The sequence below is a fragment of the Grammomys surdaster genome, unplaced genomic scaffold, assembly GCF_004785775.1.
Source record: "Grammomys surdaster isolate TR1022 unplaced genomic scaffold, NIH_TR_1.0 272, whole genome shotgun sequence".
NCBI classification, from domain to species: domain Eukaryota; kingdom Metazoa; phylum Chordata; class Mammalia; order Rodentia; family Muridae; genus Grammomys; species Grammomys surdaster.
This window is the reverse complement of record NW_021604713.1, coordinates 76,307-99,743: the sequence shown is the minus strand read 5'-3', so window position 1 is coordinate 99,743 and position 23,437 is coordinate 76,307. Positions and strand designations below refer to the sequence as shown.

General features: G+C 46.7%; 1 protein-coding gene across 1 annotated transcript in view; it reads left to right on the top strand.

Annotated features, from left to right (window-relative positions):
• The window catches only part of Myo5b (myosin VB), a 302,464-nt gene that overhangs the window by 255,388 nt on the left and 23,639 nt on the right, over positions 1-23,437 (top strand). The window contains exons 23-30 of the mRNA XM_028776757.1: positions 4,355-4,439; positions 5,660-5,793; positions 6,786-6,905; positions 7,836-7,973; positions 11,670-11,732; positions 13,155-13,394; positions 14,516-14,616; positions 22,354-22,552. Of these exons, the coding sequence (XP_028632590.1) occupies positions 4,355-4,439; positions 5,660-5,793; positions 6,786-6,905; positions 7,836-7,973; positions 11,670-11,732; positions 13,155-13,394; positions 14,516-14,616; positions 22,354-22,552 (1,080 nt within the window). The remainder of the gene's footprint in view (positions 1-4,354; positions 4,440-5,659; positions 5,794-6,785; positions 6,906-7,835; positions 7,974-11,669; positions 11,733-13,154; positions 13,395-14,515; positions 14,617-22,353; positions 22,553-23,437) is intronic.

The window sequence follows — 23,437 nt, the reverse complement described above, 5'->3', positions numbered from 1 at the left end:
TGTGTGTACATAAATACACATGTACACATGGCCTTGCTCATCTCTAAGATTGCTCCTGGACTGGCCAACACATGCAATCTTGTGTGTTTTCTAACTGAGGAGCAGACTTCATCCCTGCTTTCTGGTCTTTGGTTCTTCCACTGCCCTGGTTCCTCCCCCGAGCTGAGAACTATGAACTCTCATTTGCCTTCCCTGCTTCCCACAAAATTTTTGAGTCAGTGTCTCGGAGCACCTAAAATAGCTGGTTTTTCCAGTCAAAGGTAGGTAAGGGTTTGTTGTAAGAAAACTTCCTTGGTAGAACAAAACAGAGAAGCAAAGTCTCTTTTAAAAATGGCTGTTGCCTAGGAGCTTGTTGGCCTTGAGATTGAATAAAACTAGAGCTGGGAGAAGAGCAAGGACACCTGCTCCCCGTGCTGTCTTTGGAGATGAAGTTCCACTCTATAACACTGGCTGGCCTAGAACTTGCTATGTACACCAGGCCTGCCTCAAACTCACAGAGATGGACCTGCCTCTGCCTCCTACATGCTGGGATAAAAACCATGCACCACTGTATCCAGTTAAGACCCTCCTCTCTAACTCCAACAAACACTTGCCTAATGTGAACAACCTCAAAAGACGGGCATAAAATGATCAATTAAGTGGGATAATCACTCTTTTTAGGAAATGGAAAACAGACATTCTTCTTTCTGTCAGGTCTGTGGAACCCTTTATTGCAGTAGTTGAAGAATGGTCAAGAGACAGCTGCTCCTGGTTTCTATTCTAGGATCTGCCTAGCTGGGGTTTAATGTTCAGCAGAGGCAGTCTCCAGTCTGAGCATGTGCTGAATGATAAGACAGTTGGTTTCCTTCTGGTCAGGTCCAGGGTCTGTCTCTGCATTCAGTGAGATTGATGAAGCCAGCAAAGCCCAGGGACGAAGCAGGCTGCTGGTAGATGTTTAATTAATGGGTTTGATGTTTCTGTCAGCAGAAACTGCAAATGCTGTATTGGAACTGGCATGCTGGAACACTTGGGGCTGCAACCTCTGATGATTTTACCTGGTAGACCACATGGCAGTGCTGCGGGCTACCACAGGAATCCACCTCTGTGTCCACAAGGCATGGAGCTGCCCCCATCACACTCCCGCCTATCATTTTATACTAAGGGAGACATTGCTTCAGCCTCTCCACAGAGAAGCTCACTAGGACTCTTTGTTCCTTTTGTACCATCTTAAAGCCTGAGCATCACTCTCTGGCCGCCTTCGTGCAGCTGTGCTGTTTTGTGTGCCCTTGCTATCTGGAAAGGAGGTGGCTCCTTGGGCTGCCCTTGGCATGGAGGCAGTAGCTCCTAATTCAGAATGTGCTGCTCTGAAGGGTACACTGAGCCTGGCTCAGTGCAAGGTTGCAGGAAAAGAGGAAAAGTAACCCATAGCTTGGCCCTGAAGCAGCCTTGGCATGGCCCAGATGTCTAGTGGGCCCGAGGTCCTGAGTGCTCATACTGGTACATCAGGTTGTGTGTGCATCTTATCAGTCATAGAACTACCTCTGCTGATGGGTTTCCTTGGCTGACTCCAGTGTGTGGCCTTGGGTTTGAGATTTTGCTGAGTGGAAACAGAGGGGTCTGTCTGGAGAGAATACATGGCTCTCGTGTGTTGAGTCCTCAGGGATTCCTGGGCCTGCTATATTCAGGGTTGCATTCTCATTGGCTCAGGATTTGTGGTTTCATGAAAAGGCTGACAGTTGTTAGGAGGAGCTTTAACTCATCCCTGTGGGTGACAGGTCTTGCACAGAATGATAGAAGTCATTGTCCTTCACTCAGCAGGCATTTATTGAGTGCCTTGTGTGCCAGAGACCATTCTACACAGTAGAACAAAAATAATAATCAAAAAGAGTTTTTTCATTCTTGGAAAACAGAAGGTAGAGATTGGAGTCCTTCTGAGATTACCCATCCACATGCCATAAGAAAGATGAGCAAAGGAGATGGAGGGTGACCTTAGGGGACAGGGTATGCTTCCACCAGAGGCACCTCTCTAAGTGAGAGGTGAGAGTTAGCCATGAGGACTTCTGTGCTGGTCCCGAGTTGTTCCAAGAATCCAGGAGAAGAAGGGTACTAGTGATTTGGCAGAGATGGGGGTCAGACCTAGAAGCGCCTTCTGATCTCAGGAACAGCTGTAGCCTGTGAAACCTCCAGAGAGAAGCAGCTCTGTCCTTTGGATTGAGGCTCTATGAGCTCGGGAATGACTGAAGCACATCTTCTGGGCTATCCTGCAGATGCAAGTTTTAATCTACAGATTTAACAACATTGTCCTCTCTCTCTCTCTCTCTCTCTCTCTCTCTCTCTCTCTCTCTCTCTCTCTCTCTCTCTCTGTGTGTGTGTGTGTGTGTGTGTGTGTGTGTGTGTGTGTGTGTCTAGGTCAGAGGATATCTTTTAAGAGTCAGTCCTGTCCTTCTACCATGTGGGTCCTGGGAACTAGGCTCAGACCATTAGGCTTGATGGCAGTCACCATTCTCTCTGAGATACCATCTCACTGGCCTCTCACCCCTTCATTTTTAAACTATTTTAAATTTATTATTTAAATCCATCACTACTATTCCTTTCCGACTCTTCCTGATGTCCCACACTCCAAAACTTGATGCCCTTATTTTTTGTCTTGGTTAGAATAACTCCTTGAGTCTGATTACTGCTGCCCATATACACATGGTATGGGGTATCCACTGAGTCATGGGCAACCTACCAGTGACCATGTCCTCAAAGGAGAATGACTCTTCTTTTCTGAGTAGGTATCAGCTGCCCATAGTTTCTCCATCAAGGGTGGAACCTCTAAGTTCCCTGCCCCATCATTGCTGGGGTTTTTTTTCCTGCCTTGTTCATGTGCAGGTACCCACCACTGCTGTAAGTTAGTGTGAATAACAGTCATATGCAGAAGCTGATATTCTACACCTCTCTTCTTCATCCCCCAGCTTTTCCTCATCCTTTCTGCCCATTCCTCTGTAGTGTGTCCCCGAGTCTTGGTTGGGCAGGAGGTAGGACATTTGATATGGATGACCACAGCGAGCACTGACAATGACTTAAACTTGTCATTTTGACCAGTTATGACTCTGCATCAGCTACTACCCATGCAAAACTTAGCTTCTCTGACAGAGCTGTAAGGAGTAAACACTTAAGGGTATAAACATAAGTATTTAGAAGGTAGTTTGACAGAACCATTTACCAAAACAACAACAGTAAGTACCTCATCAAGGCCTGTGGTCTCAGCCATGGATTTATAATACTAGCTTGAAATCTCACCTGTGGAACAGATAAAAGTATGATAGAATTGTAATGAAATCACATTACTAGACCGGATGTCAGTAAGAGGGCTGAGAAGGCTCCTCTCAGTGGTCACGGGCTTGGATTGACTATGTGATATGCATGAGTTCGGTGGATCATTGTGTGTTATCATGTAAATATAGGCTGACTGAGGAAGTAAATACACAGGCTTGAATTAGAGCTACAGTAAATTCTAGAACTGTTTTTATTCCTCTTAGGTTTATAGTTAGGAATAGGATTTCTGGGCCCCTGGGCCATTATTTCATGTTTAATATCAACTAATGATTTCAAAGTCTTTTAGAACATTCACCTATATTGTTACTATAAAAATACAAATATTTATTTTCATAATCACAATTTTTTTCTCTTCAGAAGTCCAAGATTCTTCTTTAATATTGCCTCTTTTCCTTGTTTAACTATTGGTTGATTGATTGATTGTTTGATGCAGTCATATTCGCCTTTTGTTAAATCGATTTTCTTAAGTAGGGCATTTACCGATGACCCACCAAAATTCCATCACCTCATGTTTCCCTTTTGGCCATGTTGTCAGGAGCCCCACGCTGGAATTAGATATCTGAGTGTCAGTACCACATGTGTCTCCCTCTTTCAGAGCCTGGAACTTTCCAGTGAAGCAGGAAAGGGCAGAGGGGACAAAGACCAGAGATGACGTGCCCATTATGAGTGTCTGGCTTTCCCAAGACTCAGATTTGACGCTCATGATTCAGCAAGAGAGACAGACAGGTTCACAAGCATGGAAGGCTCTCTGTTCTGTGCGTTCCTCAATAAGGAATGTGAGCGGAGTATAAACTGTAGGGCTCTCTGGGAGACCTGGATGACCACAAGTGGTTTGAGCCATTTCATCTCGTTTAACTTGGATTTTTTTTCTCTGTGTACATAATTTTCCTTCAAAATGAAAGCAGCTTTGGTTGAATCTCTTTTCCTAAGTAGAGCATTTACCCATGATCCAGCAGAACTCCAAAAGCAATTTCCTCTTCTGTCACTACATGGGAAGTTTTTTTTTTTCTTCTGGTTTTTGGTTTGTTTTATTTTACCTGTTGATCTCTTTCAGAGAGTTGCAGACCTGGAACATGAAAATGCTCTCTTGAAGGATGAAAAAGAATATCTTAACAACCAAATCCTGCGCCAGTCAGAAGGTACGTGCCAAACCAGCTTTTTACGCTGCTCTTCACTGGTTTTCCTAGCCTGCTAGATGATGAAGAGGAGGAAGGGCTTCCTAAGGGAGAGCTGGGGAAAAGGAAGGTCAATTTTAAGATCCTGCTGTGCCATTAGTTTGAAGAGTCTATTGAAAGGGAATCTCATACTTTATGTGCAAAACCACCCATGCGAGTTTGTATCTGGAGACCTGTACTCAAAGCGTGACACTGCTATGCACAGCACTGTAAGCGTGTGCAAGTATCCATCTGAAAATGGGCAGGAAAGACAGACCTGGAAGGACTTGTAGGAGGCATGAGCGAGATGCACAGGTGAAGTGCCAAAGCTGGCACTCAGCACAGTAGCACCCACGTTTTACACTTGACTTGTTCATCCTTATCACTGTGTCTCCTGTCAGACAGTCACTTTAATCATTGCTGAAAGACGGGGTCTTTGATTAGTCCCTAGATGAGCCTCTCTCGAGTGCCCCTCAACTTCCAGACTGCCACCCACCCTGCGACTCACTTGGCTGGGGGGTGGGGGGGAACAATGGAGCATGTAAATCCAGCTCTTGTCTGTTCGGTGGTAACCAGATCTCCTCCCACTCTTACAACCCTCACCCATCTCACCAGGCAGCCAAACATTGCAACACCACAGCCCCCACTGGCCTGAGATCTTGTGAAAATACAAGCTGCTTTCAAATTGCCCTTAAAAAAAAAAAAAAAAAAAAAACCTGCTTTCTGTTACTATGGATACAAGGTTGGCAAGAGAAGAAAGACCATCAGAATCTCTTAGGTTCCTTGCCCGCTTCTCCCTACATCACCTCCGGTCTAGTCTCCGAGGATCTGAAAGATAAAGATAACAACGAGAGTCTAGAATGGTTCAGCTGGAAACGCTGCCAACAGTTCTTAATGTCGGTTGTCACAAGAGAGGTGGGCACGCAGAGTGGGTGGGCGTTCTTGTGTACATCGAGAGTCTCTCTCCCCACCTTCCTAAGAGCAGGGTCACTCTTCTTCCTGTCTGAACCCTTGGTTCAGAATAATGAGCCCCTCCTCAACTCCACATTAGGTGAGGAGCCTGGGAGACTCCCCCACAGCTTCTGGGACCAGCCTGTGGTGGGCAGCCTCTTAACAAGAGATTAGTCAGAGTGCTCCTAGCAGGGCATGCGCATCTGAGGATCCCCTCGGATGCTGAAACCCAGCTTCCTGTGCCTGCTTTCCAGCTGAATCTTCACAGAGCTCTGTGGAGGAAAATCTCCTGATGAAGAAGGAACTGGAGGAGGAGCGGTCCAGGTACCAGAACCTCGTGAAGGAGTACTCCCAGCTGGAGCAGAGATATGAGAACCTTCGGGACGAGGTGATGACCCTAAAGGCAAGGGTGGCAGCTCTGCTGCCTGGTGGCAATGGCTTCCCTTTCTGCCCTTTTAGAGCTGGCTCTATAGCCCTTGTCCTCTGGCACTGGCATGCTCAGTAAACATGCATGTGTGTAAGAACCACTTGTTCTTTCGTTCCTATGTGAACTCTGGTTAGGAAGCTGCCAGCCGGTGGTCACTTTCTGAGGATGTCCTTTCTGAAAGCTGAGGTTTTATTGAGATCTTAAGAGTTTAAGAATTATTTTCCTGTATGTGTATATTGTCATCTGCTTCTTGTTCTAGAAAATTCCACTGTTGAGACAGTGGTGTTGTAGGCTCTGACCTCAGCTGCATTGGTCTATGTGGAGAGTCTCCTAATCTCTGACAAGATACAAGATATTTTTGTGACATTTCAGGATTTGACGCTCTTCTTTACCCATATGAATACTCCCTCCCAACATACATACTCAACATCAGTGAGTTAGTTGCATGGAAACCAGGAAAGGAATCTGAATAAGAACTGAAATAGAAATCTATAAATTCCACCAAGCTCGGTTTTCACTCGTAAAGACAAACCAGCTGCCAAAAAAATAAGCGGAAAGATCTTTTTAAATGACTAGCACGAAAGGTACGCTCTATTTCTAATGGCTGTCATTTTCGTGAGCAGAATGGGGTGGAAGGAGAGGCTGCATGGGATAGGGTTACAGAAAGGGTTCCTCTCGAGAACGTGGAGAGGACACACTGTGTGCAATCCTAGGGCACAGCTTGAATGAAAGGCCGTTCTCTCCTCGCTCTCTGGATGTTGTGGGCTGTAACACATTGGTAGAGTTTTTTCCCTGGCATACACGGGAATAACTATTTCTCCACTGTTCCAAGGAGCAGTACTGCCCATGGATGTGACAAGTGAAGCACTGACTGATGGCCAGGGCTCCTTGGAAGTTATTCGCATTATTATGAGCTGGCTATGAGTTGTCACATTTTTCTTCTCCTTGAGCAGCAAACTCCGGGCCACAGAAAGAACCCATCAAATCAAAGTAGCTTAGAATCCGACTCCAATTACCCCTCCATTTCCACTTCAGAAATCGGAGACACTGAGGATGCCCTTCAGCAGGTGGAGGTAAGTCTGGGACACTGTTTGCAGTTGTCCTGCTGGGGACATTTAATTGCCTGCATGGAACTACACAACAGAGATATACTGCTCTTTGTGGTGGCTTAGAGAGCCCAGGGCACAGACATTGAGAACAGGATCACTGGGTTGCACTGAACTTAGCAACGCACAGTCGGACGTAAGGCACAGCATCTGTGTGGATGCCGTTTCCATGTAGATATGGGCACTGGCTCACAGGCAGTGAGACTGATCCTGGGCTGTGCTCACCACATGAAGTGGAACATCATAATGCTTCCAGCATGTAAAAGCAAGCTGCATATGTGCTCAAATTGCCTACTGACAGGCAGACACATGTTTGTGTACATACATAACCCACATAGTAAAATCCAACCATGCATCTGAAAGAACAGAAATATACTGGGAAATCAATGTATTAAGATCTGCTGGAGATAATGGGCTCCACCACAGGGCAAGTATTGCTTGTTTCAGGTTATGATCAGGTACTTGTTGGTGTCACATTGAAAGTGACCGGAGGCCACAGTGATCTCCCATCAGGAAGCACTATGGTCCTGAGATCTAGTTTCTCTCTCTTGTAATGCCATTTTCCAGAAGTGAATTCCCTTTTACCTTCCAAAGAAAATTCCTGTGCCTGTTTGCATTTGTTCTTAGAATATGTGATTGGTCGTTTAAGCGGCTCACACAGGAGCTCTGTAAGGGCTGAGACAGAGACGGTACGGGAGAGAATAAGGCCGCAACACCAGCTTTGCTATGGGAAATACTAGCAGTTTGATGCTGGCTTTGTGTTGGAGGCAAGGATTGGTGTTGGGGAGGAGTAAGGAGGCAGATGGCTGGTACTGAGGTGGGCAGCGAGGCCTTGTGTGTTCTCTGGAGCATCTGTACTGTGAAAACCACCTTCTGGGCACCCCTCTTCCTTTGCAGGAGATTGGCATAGAGAAGGCAGCCATGGACATGACCGTCTTCTTGAAGCTGCAGAAGAGAGTGCGGGAACTGGAGCAGGAGAGGAAGAAGCTGCAGGTGCAGCTAGAAAAGGAACAGCAGGACAACAAGAAAGTACAGGTGCGTGACAGCTCTGTTATGGTGTTGGGCTTCAGAACTTCCTCTTGTTGGAATCGAATCAATCACTCCTCCATCATGAGTGTCCCACCCTACTGCCTCTGTGCAGGTCATGCTCCCTGAGTGTCCCAGGGAAAGGATTTCCACGGGGAAGCAGTAGGGGGAGTCTGTGGGAGCTCATGCCTGGAGGACTGGCATCAGGTGCAGAGAAAATAATACAGCAGAAGTCAAATCTAGCCAAGGAAGTCTTCCATGCTTTCATACCTGGAATCTAACGTGAGCTCAGCCACCCGGCTCAGAGTCAGAAGAGACCCTCCTTACCTATAGCTGTGTCTTTTGTCATCACAACCAAGGTCACCCTTATCCTCTTGAGTCTTGAAAGAATAGTGTGTAAAACTTTACACCTAAAAGTCATTTCTCCATCTCAAGGACTTTGGGGGCACCTAAGATATACAAACAGAACTATACCAGTATCAGGCTCATAGTAAGTATATAAAGTAGGCATTACAAAAGAGAATACAGAACCAGCAGGATGTCTCTCAGTATTCCCGAAGGCACTTGCTGCCAAGCCTGTTGGCCTGAGTCTCATCCAAAGGACATACATGATGGTAGGAGAGAACAGATTCTTGCAAGTTGTCCTCTGGTTTTCACACAGATACCATGGCACGTGCAAGCCACGACAGACACACACACACACACATGCACACACACACATAGTCGCTATGTATAGTTTCTCTTTTTAAGACAGGTAAAAATGCAGGAGACAAACGTTGCCATTGGGGAATTTGAATCGGGTTTGGGAGTAGCAAATGAAGCCCAAGTGTAAAATAAAGAATAGTGTTGTTGTGTGGCTGTGAATGCCGCTGATGACAAAGCTATCCGAACTGCCACAGCAGAGAGCTCTCGGGAGATAAGAACGATGTTTTCTTACTCTGCAGTTGTGAGGAACACTTCTCATGGGATTTAAGTCCAGTTCTGGGTCATGTCACTAGCAGATCTATTCTCAAGCCTAAGCTGAAAATCGTGGGATTTGATTTCTCTTCCTCCCCCTCCTTCTCCCCCTCCTCCTCACCTCCTCCTCCTCCTCTGTCCTTGACGCCCCCCCCCCATCCTGGACCCAGACTCTTCTTTCATAACACTTTTCTTCCCTTTCCAGTCTGATGTGCTGCAGACTCTGGGGTGACCTGCTGTCTTGGGGGAGGGGGGTGGTTTGTTTTGTTCTGTCTTGTTTAATAAGCATTAAGTGAAGAGGTAAATCTTGGTGGTGGTGTTAAGTGGATTAGTTAAGATGAGTTAAGAGTTAAAAGAGTGGGCAGTGAAGGCATTGGGTAAATAAATGCCTTCCGGTTATAAGGAAAAGCTATCCTGCCAGACAAACACAGATCAAGTACTGGACAAATACTCTTAGAGTTGTATCCCCCAAAGCCCCATTGTATGTTGAAAATGCACACTGTAGCCAGGCGGTGGTGGCGCATGCCTTTAATCCCAGCACTTGGGAGGCAGAGACAGGCGGATTTCTGAGTTCGAGGCCAGCCTGGTCTACAGAGTGAGTTCCAAGACAGCCAGGGCTACACAGAGAAACTCTGTCTAGAAAAAAACAAAAACAAAAACAAAAAAACAAAAAAAAGAAGAAAATGCACATCGTTAAAATATCCTTTAGTTTTCCAACCTTCCAGACACTAACTTAGCAACAACGAACCCAAATGGTGTTGGCAGTTTACCACCATGATCACTGGGGACAGTAGAGAGCTACCACTGCTCTGTGTCTTCCTGGGAAAAGGTCAAAGTTCAGAATGAAGAACAACTTCTAGTGACCGCTAGTTGTTCTTGTGTCATCTAAAGTCAAGAGATTTTAAGTCAGCCATCGTAAGTCATGGACAGTCTGTGTGGATGGCATTAGATACATCTAGCATAGAAGTTTCTCCGTCCTCTCCTGCACCTACAGACATGATTTCTGGATTCCACATTTCAGAAATGCCAAATTGCTTTACAAGCTTGGCTTCAGAAAATTGGTATGTCTGGATACCAAGTAAAAGGGGAAATCTCAAAATATAATCACCAAGCAAGAACTGTAGGCTCTGCCCTGTGTGTTGATGCCCACAGGGGTAGGGTGGGTAACATGGAATCCTCTATCATCTCCTGAAGTTAAGCATGCAGAGACCAAGTTTCTGAGTCTTAGGTTCCAGAAGGAATCCTAAGCCACCTAGAGTGATGTGGCCCTAGGTCCCCGGCCTTAGAGGACTCACACGATACAACCTGACTGGGGAGCCTGTGAGTGTTCCATCCATGCGAGCAGCTAAGCCACTGAGAGAGTGGGGCCTCTGCATGCTGGATCTGCTCCCATCTATCCAGCTTCTCGCCCCCTGACCTGGCCATTACCTTGGTCCCTGCAGTGATCCCCACAGACTTAGAAACATCCCTTCAAGTATGAGTCTGTGATCCTCTTCCTCTGAGAGTCTAACACATTCAACATGTAGAGAGGCTGTGTCTATGCCACACAGAATGATGCAAGTGCAGGCCACTTACCTAACAGCAGGAGTGCTGACTCAGGCCATTCACATACCCTGTGACTCTGGAGATGGAGGGAGGCAAGGCAAAGTTGGTACCCAGGCCAGGCTTTTCCCAGCTTACTTTGCAGGAAACAGTGCGGCAATCGTACATGTCCTTCATCTGGAAGAGGTTGCAGGAGATGCTCACTCTAAACTCAGATACTCTGGTCCACCCACAGCAGTGACAGCTTTACCTGACTTCAGGTTTCTGCAACTTAGGCAATCTCATTAAATGTACCATTAGGTCCTGGTTCTAAAGACCCATGTTCTTCAGGGCTGTATCCCCCTTAAACTCACTCCAAGCAATTAGAAAGTTATTTGTGCCCCCTTTGAACTGCCAATTCAATGCTAAGGACTGCCCACATAATCAGAGGTCCTTGTTATTCCAGTTACTGCTGCCCAGAGCCACCAGCTTTGGCATTGTGAAGTCTGCTGCATGCACTGTATACCTACGATGAGCCAGCCACTTCAAAAAACAGGTCCTGAATGCACACCACAAAAACATGAAGACAACATTAATATTCATGTTGTACAACTCTTGGGGATACTGAAACAAAATACTTCCAATCCAATTACTTATTAACAAAAATTTATTCTTCCAGAGGCCAGTAGTCAGAAGTGAAGGTTTTGATGTGACTGTTCCCTGCAGGCAGTGGGGAAAATTTGTCTCGTGCCTTTCTCTTGGCTTCTGATGTTCTTGACTTGCAGCTGATGCCAATCCCACCTCCATGTTAATATGTCCATCTTGTCTGTGTATTCTTTCCTCTTAAATCATTAGGACTCACTTCGTTACACCTCGTAAGACTCTATTCCCAAGGGGAGGTCATATTCACAGGGAGAATTTACGACTTACGGCTACTAAGTTTATATAATTTAATCCATGACGTAGTGTTTGTGATATAACGTCAACCTGTCAGTACCTGTGAGGACCATGTGATAGCGTGGGGGCAGGAAGGAGTTGTTTATAGGGGGACTCACGGTAGCCCAAGTACTGGGCTACTCTTTGGAGGAGGTGGGGAATACACCTGTGGAGGGTGAGGTTGCCAGCTCTTCATGAAAAAGTAGAATGAGAAAAGTTTGACTGTCTCAGAAATGTCTGAAGAGCATGTGCCCTATGGTCTGCACTCACCTTTCTGTCCCCTCTATGCAGGTAGAACAGAACAATGGCTTAGATGTGGACCAGGATGCAGATATAGCCTACAATAGTCTGAAGGTAAGCCGTCTGTCCTCTGGTAGAAGACGAACTACATAGATGGGCTTCAGGAAACTGGGTCCTAAGCATCCAGCCCGCTCTCAGTAGAGTGATAAGCAAGTGACTTCATTTCTACATCCTTACATCTTCATCTCTGAAACAAAGATATTGTGTTTATACCAAGAAACACAGGCTTTCCTACTTGAAACATCTCTAGTTAAAATAAAATGTGGCCACAGGAATAGAATCACATTGAAATAGCATCTAGATGTAAGGCAGAGGGTTTGTTGACATGACAGGAGAAGGCAAAGCAGAACAGTGGAGACTTCAGGCCCCAGGAGGAGGGAAGGGCCATCAGACTTCATAGTGAGGCCGGTTCACAGTCTGGTCACTAATAAAACAACTGTTACTGATTTGCCAATGACCATTGCACAGAAAAACATTGAGTCATTTCTGTGGCTTCTCCCTCCCAACTATTTTTTCCACTGTGATAAAATATATATAGCATATAATTTACCATATTAGCCATTTTAAGTGTATATGAGGGTCAGTAATGGAGGATACATTCATAGCGTGTGAGCAACACACTGCTGTTGAGCCCTGTAATTCATCTTACTAAGCCGGTCTCCACTGAAGACTCTGCTCCTCCCTCCCACAGCCCCACACAGACACCATTCTACTTCTATCTCTGTGCACTGTCTAGATGCCTCCTACAGTGGCATTTGTCCTCTTCTGAAGATGCCTCCTACCGTGGACTCCAGGCATTTATCTTCTTGAGACAGTGTACAGCATTTAGCTTAGTGCCTTCAACGTTCGTTCTTGTTCTATGTGTTGGCATCCTGGCTCAGGCACTTAGTTTGCTTTGATCCTTCAGCTAGCTGGATCTGCCCTGGCTTCCTCTCTCAGATCATACAGATTCTGCCCACTGGAGCTGGCTCAGTCATCTTGGGACTCTGACAAGCATATGACTTTATTAAAGGTTTTTAGAAAGTCTCAAAGCATGCAACCACATGAAAGTTTCAGGAAGTCCATTTAGTGGCATGTTGTTTACAACTTTCAGCTTGAGGCTGGGCAGAGCTTTGCTCTCCAACACTATGTATACACGCATACACACACACACACACACACACATGGTGATCAGCCCCACATTTCCACAAAGAAGAATTTCATGGCTACATGTGCTTAAAACACACATTGCATCCTGGGTGAGTGCTGTGGAGCCGATGCATCAGAAGCAGTTCTCTGAGAACTTGGGGTGATGAGTTCAGTTTCTATAGCTGACTGACCTCTCATGTCACCAGAACTTGAGCCATGCGTGTCTTCACTAAAGAAGGAAAGTTGCTCTTGTAGACAGGGAAAGTTAAGGAAAGAGAAGAGACGGGGTAGCTGGGATATGCTGCCGATCCAGCAAGCAGCAAGGTGTGCCTCTTGGCTGTCTTGCAGAGACAAGAGCTTGAGTCCGAGAACAAGAAGCTGAAGAATGATCTGAATGAGCTGAGGAAGGCTGTTGCTGACCAAGCCATGCAGGATAACACCACCCACAGCTCCCCAGACAGCTACAGCCTTCTACTGAACCAGCTCAAGCTGGCCAATGAGGAGCTCGAGGTCCGCAAAGAGGAGGTCCTGATCCTCAGGACCCAGATCATGAATGCTGACCAGCGCCGACTGTCTGGCAAGAACATGGTAATCAGGGTGGCAGCCATGGCTGGGCTTGTTGGGGTGACACTGAGCCAGTAGGCTTGTGGTTTTAAGTCTTTACTCATGGAGGTCTTAAACCTGAAGAGCAGGACCTCTGTCTTTGAGTTGCTGAAAGCAGCACAAGGGTTTGGTGCCCTTTCTTCATGACCTCTTTCAAGAGGGGAAGCTAGACATGTCTAGAATCTACTGAATTTAAGAACGTGATCAAGGAGGCTGAGAGATGGCTCAGCCGGTATGGGCACTTCACTGGCCTTGCAGAGGACCTGAGTTCAGCTCCTGGCACACATGTCAGGCAGCTCACAACTGTCTATAAATCCATCCAAATGTGAATCTGATGTCATCTTCTGGCCTCCAGAGGTACTGCACTCACATGTACAGACATGCAGGCTTTTATTTAAAAAACAAAAACAAACAAACAAAAAAAACCTTTTTAAAGAAAATGTTCAAAAGAAAGAAGACACGGAGAATAACCTCAGATATGCCGGGCAGTGGTGGCGCAAGCCTTTAATCCCAGCACTTGGGAGGCAGAGGCAGGCGGATTTCTGAGTTCAAGGCCAGCCTGGTCTACAGAGTGAGTTCCAGGACAGCCCAGGCTATAAAGAGAAACCCTGCCTCGAAAAAAAAAAAGAAAAAAAAAATTTGTCTCTGGGGAGATTTCTCTCTCAGCCTTTACAGATGGTGAATCTCCTTCCTGTTTCTGATGGTCTTACCTTCTAGGACAGATTGGACAGTAAGAGGGACGGATTAGAGTTTACCTGGGTCACCCAATGGCCTCTAATAGGCTAGGCCACTCTAGACATGGGTCCTGGGTGTGGCTGGGGGGATAAAGCATTTCAGTAGTAAGCCTTGATTGTGTCCTCCCGCCCCTAACCCCACTGCTTACACTTGTGCCTCACAGCTAAGCCTTGCTGAGGCTGCCTGTCCTTCCACCCAAGATGGCCTTTGAAGCTATGCTCCTGCCTGTGTTTGACTGCAGTTATCTATTTCTCTAGGTCTGCCTCTTTTTCCCAAAACTCACTGATATACTTCCATATTACAAAATTATTTCCTAGAAGATGCATAACCAGATTTTGTTTTGTTTTGTTTTTTAATTTGGGGTCTTCTAGGAGCCGAACATCAATGCCAGAACAAGTTGGCCCAACAGTGAAAAGCATGTGGACCAGGAAGACGCCATTGAGGCCTATCATGGGGTCTGCCAGACAAACAGGTAGGGCCCGCCTCTGAGCAGTACCTGGAGATGGTGTTAGAAAGAATGGGTATGGGAGGGGTTATTATCAGGCCTAGCTTGTTATAACCTGTTCCTCAGGAACTGGCCATCTGCCCAACATTGGAGAGTTATTTGTTGGAAAGAGAAGGCCCTGGGAGGCCTGCCAGAGGAGAGCATTTGTTTAAAGCTACTGGAAGCAGTGGTTCCTTCAGAAGGCCCCAGAGGGTGGTGCCTGAGTCTGCCTCCTCTGAAGACTTAAGTGCTTAGTTAGGACTTGCAGACCTGCTGCTGCAGTCCCTCTTCTGCACATGAAGAAACTGAGGCCCAGAAAGATTGTGCAGCTTCAGGCACACCAACTATAGCCAAACCAAGGTAGAATCCAGGAAGGCTGGCTTCCAGGCTGCACAGCTCCCTGCACTCCCCCACTCCCTGCATGGGAAACCTGAGGGGGAGATGCAGTCAGCCCCCAAGGCTTCCTAAAGAAGAAAGGGAGGGAATGAAGGTGACTCCCTGTGCTAAAGCCTGAGTCGTCTTAAATTATCTCGGGTGGAAGATAAGCAAAGAGATGAATAGAGAAAAACTCACAGGTGGTGTTAAATTAGAAAGCAAGCTGGCAGCTGAGCGCTGGGCTTATCGCACCGATCTTCAGAGCCGAAACTGCTCCCAGCCCTCTTTCTGTTCTCTCCTTCAGCTGTCAGGAGACTAGCCCTCCATCTAGGTATTTCCAGGGGCTGCTTAATGCCCCAGATTTTGTCTTCTTACCTAAATAACAATGCAGGTGATAAGACAAAAATAGCCTTTACTATATCTTAAAATAATCCCATGCTCAGAACGCTCAGCATGCAATAGTGAATAGCTGAGAAGCCGAGCTAAGAAAAGTATTGCCAAGAGGAGAAGCGTCAGGGGACCCAGGTCCCCAATATCTGCCACATTAGGCACCATAGTATTTGTCTTTTTCAGTTTTGTTCCAGCCTCAGCTCTGAGAACCTTTTTGTGATTACTACAAATCCAAGCACTAAGTGGGGCGGTAACTGGGCTGACTGTCAGGGAAGGGTAGTAGGACTCTGATTCTGGGGAGCCCAGACAGGGACCCTCTTATAAGAAGGGTGCTATGAAGTTTGCTGTGGTTGGCCTGTAACGGAGAGCTTTATATACATACAAATCGTGTTGTGCATGTTTGGTCAAGTGGGGTCCCTTTAGAATTTTGATGAAATCTGTACCTAGAAAATGTGTTCATATCCTAAGTTCAGGCTAGACTTCTGAGATTTCTGATGCACCAGTCCCATGGACAGTCCCTCCAAGTATCTGTGGTTCCTCAGATTGCTTCCACTTGCTGAGCTTCATAGCCTGCGAAGATGTGCAGAGGGCTTCCACCTGTTCCGTCCCCCCTGCACTGTGAGCATGCAGGCAAGCAGCGTGGAGGGCTGCTCTGGCCAGAGCTCTCGAATGTGGAATGCTACCTCCTGCTTCTGCAAGCTCATGCTGCCATCTTGGGAGCTAGGGTCAGCCAGCTTCCTTCTGGGTGCTTTACTTATGGAAAAGCTAAGAAAATCTGACAGCTGAGGAAGCCAAGCTTACAGCCTGAAGCCTGTCATCCCCTCCCACCTGGCTCTGAGAGGATGATGATGGGATGTGAACTGAGTGAAAAGCTGATGCCTGTCCTTAGAAGGCCAGCCTGCCCTAAGCAACCCCTCCAGGTCACACAGCTGGGTTAGGACTTGGTACTGAGTGTGGCTGCGGCTCTAGGTCTAGCTTCAAGCAGTACTCCTCTGACTCCTGAACACTTCTATCAACGCCAAGGCTGTAGATGTCTCCATAGCATGTAGAGAGTGTGTTCTTAGATCTATCCTTGGGACCCAGGAAACAGCAGGAGGCCCCAGCACAGAAAAGCTTTATTATTGTCTTTGGCTGGAGCCAGGTCTATTGGAGGAGCCGGTTTCCAGAAAGACGAGCACACATGGTATTTTCTTTGCACACACCTGCTCAGTGCATAGCCCAGCTCTGAGGGCAGCTCCCCACAGTGGCCTCTTTCCCCCTCTATGTCTGTGCCCCGATCTACTTCTCAGATCCCCCAGCAAAGATCCTGGGCTGCTGAGAGAAAATGCAATGTGGGCTAAAGATATAAGTACCCACAGAACACTTAGGAATCTTACTACACTCAAGGAACTGAGCAGACCCAAGATGGCTGGACATATGACAGACAGGAAGTGGATGCTTGGTCCTTTGTTCCAAGTTTTACAGAGGAAAGTGCATCCTCTCTGAGACCATTTCTGTTGCATGACCTCAACAGCTAGTTGAAAATACTTCTGAAGCCACACAGCTCACTGTGTTAGCCTAACACAAGGGGCTCCTGGCTCCACAGTGACCTGCGGGGCTTTGCTGTGTATTTCACTGTGTTTAACCACTTCAGGACCCTCACACAGCACAGCAACCTATGCAGAGGGGCTCATTGAATATTTGTTGATTTCCTGAAGTCAGGCTGTTTGGAGTTTCCTCCTCACACCAGTAGATGTCACTACCTACCCAGTCACACTCCTAAGCACAGAGGTGATGGGATCTAAGTCCCTGGAACTTTGGGTCTTTTTCACTTAGGAGCAGAGGTCTCTACTGAGTTGGTTTACTAGTTTTTAATTTACTCATAAACCTGTTTTTAAATGCAGAGTGTCTTAGCTGTAGATTTATTACCCATGTGATACCCAGCATGTGACAGAATTCAGAATTCTATTTCTCTATGAAACTCATAACATAAGGACAAATGCTAACTTCCAAGAGGTCTAGGTATCACCCATGTGCCACTCTGAAAAGTCAGAGAACCACAGGAATGAGGCAGTATTCTGAGACCTAGCAGTCCCTCCCAGGAGCTAACATTTAACCAGCAGGGCTAGGGAGGCTTCAAAAGAAGACAGAGAGACACAGTGAGTGTCCAGCTAGGTGCCAGCACTTCTCCACTTACAACCGAGGAGAGGGCTAGAGTACAGCATGCTGGGTACTTCCAAGAACCCCTGCAGCACAGGGGACTCCTCTGGGGTCACACATTGCTACAAAGGACCCTTGGTAGATGCAAGCCTTAACATCTGAGAACAGGAGGAGCAGATATCAGCCCCTGCTCAACCCAGCCTTATGTCCTTAGGGATTTTGTGGGACATACAGATTACCCAGGACACCTAACTGGTTGGCAAAGGACAAGAAAGCTGGTTGTCTTAGTTATTTTTCTGTTGCTGTAAAACACCATGACCAAGGCCATGAATAGGAAAAAGAGTTTCTTTGAGGCTTACAGTTTAATAGAGTTACAGTCCATGGCCATTGTGGTAGAGAACACGACAGAATGGTGCTGGAGCAATAGCTGAGAGCCTACATCTTGATAGAAGCACAAGGCAGAGGGAAAAATACTGAAAATGGTGAATTCCTTTGAAACCTCAAAGCCCATTTTCAGTAACACCTCCCCCAGCAAAGCCCCACCCCCTCATAGTCCTTCCCTAACAGTTCCATCAACTGGGAACCAAGTATTCAAACATATAAGCCTATGGGGGCCATTCTCATTCAAACCACCACGGTGGTAAAGCTCCAACCATTTACCAGGTAGAAGGCTTAGATAGGGGTGTTCATCAAAACAATCGGTAATCAAAACTGGCATCAAAATGTTGGCAGTAGTCTTCCTTACTACCCTGCCACACAGCCAGGAATTTCTAACACTTAAGGGGTTGGCCTTAGACTAGGAACAGAAGCCATAGAAAAGTCCCAGAAGTGTATTAACTAACTCCTGTCCACTGGACTTTCACAGTGGCGGTTGCTAGTGGGCAACCAGCCCAAGAAACAGACTATGTAAGTGCTGCAGGTCTGGAGACCTTCTACTAGAGACTAGCTCAAAAAGTATCTGAAATGGATATTTTCAGCCCCTGAACATTACCCAAAACATGAGAGGGCAAGATAGTATCTGGCTTTACCAGGGCTGTTTGGTTTGCCATCTGGATTCTGGGATGGGCTGAGTGGCCTTTCTATTAGGCAGTGTGGACTAACTCCTGCTCGTGACTCATGCCCACCACCAACTATCCCACTGGTCTTTACAGATGCCCTTGTGCTCAGGACTTTGTGGGGTGGGATCAGATGAGCATTGAGCACAATGACCTCCAAAAGCCACCGTGGCTGACATGAGGCAGAAGGCAGGGCCAACAGAAGATACCAGGGACCTGCTTTCACAAGTTGACTGGCCAGGGGAATGGTGTGTAACCTACATCAAGTTCTTAACCTGTAAGTTTCTTGTAGTTAACTTTAAACACACACACACACACACAACTCTGTAAGAAGAGTTAGAGTTAAGGTTAGTAACAGCAGAAAGAAGATGGAGAACTATGCATGGAAATGGAAACGAAATGTGCAGTCCCGTTCCTTGCCCTGGGGGAGGCCAGCATTCCCAGGTGCCTCACGTGCTGTTCAGCCCCTGTTGTACACACACACACACACACACACACACACACACACGGTGTCTAATCCTCTAACCCTGTTTATACTTCTTTTCCTTCAACTCCTTCAGATGGAAGGAAGACTGGTGGGTGTGAGATGGTCCAGCCTGTGCTATTGTGTGGCTGTTTTGTTTGTAGAGTTACCAGAACAAGTGCAGCTCTTTGCTGTCTTTGGCAGCATGTACCTGATCTGCAGCTATTGGTGGGTCTCTGAGACCACATTGAACCCCTTTCCCTGGCACTACCTGAAACCTGGGAAACTCAGAGAGGGTGCTGTCGGCTAGCACCTAGAGTTTGGGAGCTAGAGAGAAGCATGAAGAACAGCTCACAGTCTGTCCCCTTTTCTTGACTCCAAGGCTTGGCTATAAGCTTTCCAGTCTCTCTGATTGCCTCTTCTCCTCTCCACTGCACACCTCTTTCTCTGTACTTTATTTCTAGCCAGACTGAGGATTGGGGATATTTGAATGAAGATGGAGAACTCGGCTTGGCTTACCAAGGCCTAAAGCAAGTTGCCAGGTCAATGATGCTCCATCTTGTATGTGCTTCATCTGTGTGCCTGCTCATGTCTGTGTTCCTTGGTTTGGCCTGAGCAATTGTGAGGGTATGGGGCACAGCTTACATGGGCTCCTGAGCAGCAGCCCCTAGAGGCATCCATTCATCATTGTGGATCTGGGCTGTATGGATGACACCAGCAGAAGCTACTTGCCTCCATCAAGATGGTAGTGCTAGGTGGCTCGGGTGAACATTTGAGACCACAGGGCACAACTCTTCATTCTATAGGTGGAGAAAGAGGGAGGGTTTCTGTAGCAGAAATCACACAGCTATTGAGAAAAGGCTGCAAAGGGAACTGACTTGTGGATCTCCAGGGCCTGTGCTGCTGACATGCTACATACCAACCTTCCTAACTCTTCAGGGTCGGCCAGAGTCCTTGACCTAGTTTGCATGCTGGCTCTGCTTCAGAAGCAAGGCTCCTTCATACATGCTATCAGCACACAGCTGGTCCCGGACTTAGGGACTCCCTGGAGCTGATAGTGGCCAAGGGCTGCAGGCGCATTGTGCCGTCTGATTCTCCTTGTGAGTGCAGCTTGGCAGGTTTATTTTACTGGTTAAGTTCTGTTTAAGTAGACAGTCAAACCTTTGATATCGGCAGCCAAATGGACCCCAGTTTAGCCAGGGACGTATGCAGAGCAAAGACAGCACACAGGCTGATCATATTATCTTTGCCAGCATGGGGCTCTTAGAGAGCAGGGGCATAACTGGTCATTTGTTCTCAACAAGAAATGGAGCGCTTGTCATCAGGGCTTGTTTCTCAAAGAGGAAACAGGCTCGGAGAGGTGGAGGAGTGTGAGACCTGGATCCCTCAGTGACTGGCTGGTGCCCACACCTCAGCTTATGCTTGCTCATCATGTGACCTTCTCCCTGCTGCTTCTAAGATAATGGAGAGGGGAATGGCACACCTCTAGTGCTGTAGCCTTTGCTGGGGACATCTGGGTCAGGTCCCCTATTGCCAAATGGTGGATCAGAGCAGGCCCTGCCACACAGGGTCACCATAAGGAAGAGGATTATCACAGGTAATGCTTTACATCTGGAGAGAGCAGAGAAGCATTAGCTGCTGCCTCTGTGTCTACTATGGTGATTATTCAACGAGGTCAGAGTCCTGCCAGTCAGAGAGAGGTTTTTCAATGGGGTCAGAGTCCTGCCAGTCAAGTTTGTTTTGTTAGAGTGGGAACCTGTGTGTGCATTTCTAGGATGCTCTTCATATCTGTCATGAGGTTGGATGTGGCACAAAGAAAAATCAAGCCGAATGCATTAGAAAATAGCACACCAGCCCATGTCTTAGGAGATCTTTTAGATGCCTGACTGGGAACCTTACTCCTGGCATAGAGCCCTGGGCTGAATCCACTTGAGAGTAAGGCAGGTGCTAGCAGGAGATACACAGTCGGTCAGAAAGTGGGTCTGGGATAGTTCCCTGGAACCAACCAGTCCACATCCTCTCTCCTGTTGACTTCTGTCTTACACTTGATGAGTTTTAGTATGTTGTAGCCAATGTCCAATGCTGTCTGAATACTGTATGCTATCTAAAAGGCAGCTGTTGGACTCTTTTCCACCACTCTGGTATTACCTTTGTTTTCCTGTGGTGAGAGGCCAGATCCCTTTATCAGTTTCTCTTTCATTTGCATCTCTTTGCTAAGAAGCCCTTACACACACACCCTGCTATAGAGCTGCTTGGCTGCCTAAAAGTGGCTGCTTCTGTCAACAAAGTAGACTCTCCACTCTTGCTCCTTCTTCTCTATGGTAGTTACCATCTCCCAGATAGAAAAGGCACGATGGCTGCCCACTCCTTGCCATCTGGACATCAGGAGATGTCCCTGGTCACTGCCCTGAGCAGAAACTTTACTATATCCAGATAAAGACAGGGGCGACTGTGTCCTTCAGAACCCCATTGACCATGTCCCTTTTCACTGAAGGTGACCACGCTAAATCAGAAAGCTACATCAGGTAGTCAAGTCCCAGAAGATGATGACCTGGTCATGTGAGGGTCAGATCCCAAGGTGCGGCTGCTGCTGACCCTCTGCTAAAGCAGGCAGAGGCTTTCCTTCAGTGCCTGACACTCTAGCCACTGGCCTCTTTGACAAATCTCCGAGCCTCCTCTCAGCCTCTCCAAACTTCCTCTGATCTTTGTTTCTTATGACACTAGTTGATCTTAAACATTTCCCCAAATAGCTTTTTAGATAAGAGGGGAAATTGATATAAAAAAATTATACATGAGAAAAAGTGGGATACCAAAGGTGGAGATAAAAGGCAAAATATTAGCTCTTCTCCTAAAAAATTGAATGGAATCTAAAGGAAAAATAAACTAATATAATTAGCTCTGTTTATCAGTATCTTATCTTTACAAGGAAATTTTTACAAACTTTGGGGCAGATGTTGACACTGCTATTTTAAGATACTATGAGACATTTATTTATGGTAATGGCATCTTGACATGGAGACAGTCTCTTAATATCAAATCAGTAGTCTATACCCATAGAACAAACAATGAGGGTGGCCAAAGAGGCCTAAGCCCAAGAGTGCCTTTGGCCTTGGTTTCTGGTCATCTGAAAGGATCAGTTGGTCTGCTTGCCTGTTGAGATCTCCCTGCTGCGTGCATTCTTGTTGGGGCCATGTGATTGCTCCTGCTATGTGCTTGGCTGCTCCTGTTGCTTTTGTCTGTAGCCCTTCACGACGGGTGCCCACCCTAGTCACATGGTGACCTGGCTTGCTTCTCTGGGTACAGGTTGCTGGAGGCACAGCTGCAGGCCCAGAGCCTGGAGCATGAGGAGGAGGTGGAGCATCTTAAGGCCCAGGTGGAGGGCCTGAAGGAGGAGATGGACAAACAGCAGCAGACCTTCTGCCAGACTCTGCTGCTCTCCCCTGAGGCCCAGGTAGAATTTGGTGTCCAGCAGGAGATATCCCGGCTGACCAATGAGAACCTGGTAAGTGGCCATGCCTCATTGATTGTGGCTCTTGGGATCATTTCTGGACAGAAGTAGAATCAGGAGCTATCAGATGGGCATAGATCATGTTCTTAGCTCTATAGTAGGAACAGGGACAGAGAAAACTTGTCTGTTGATGAGTGATAATTGAAATAGTATAGGACCTGATGTATTAAAATAACAATGTCCATGTACAAGTCAGAGATTCTAGCACATCCCACTGGAGATAGCTATGCTCCAGACAGACATGGAAGATCTGATTATTAGGGTTTTATTGCTGTGAAGAGAAACCATGATCAATGCAACTCTTACAAAGGGAAACATTCAACTAAGGCTGGCTTAGTTTCAGAGGTCCCGCCCACTATCATTACATAGCTCTTGGCTACTGCTCCAGCACCTGCCTGCATGCCACCATGCTCGCTGCCATGATGATAATGGACTAAACCTCTGAAACTGTAAGCCAGCCCCCAGTTAAATGTTTTCTTTTGTAAGAGTTGCTGTGATCATGGTATCTCTTTCACAGCTGTAGGACAGTGACCTTATCTATTCCACAGGAACCTTGACTAAAGTTTCTCAAGACATTTAAGTCCTTTGTACCAACTGGGTTCTTGCAGAGTCCCTGATCTGTTAACACACACACACACACGCGTGCACCACTCCTTTTCTCTCTTCTTCTCCCCAGTTGTCTGTGCTCTCACTCCTCTTCTATAGACTAGGTGAGTGTATAGATTCCTCTCAATCTGAGAAGGGCTTTTCACTATCTGTATTATTTATTTATTTATTTATTTATTTATTTATTTATTTATTCATTCATATATATATATATGAGGAATTCTACCACACCCATGAGGAAGTTAGAGGAAGACTTCTCTCCCACACATAGAT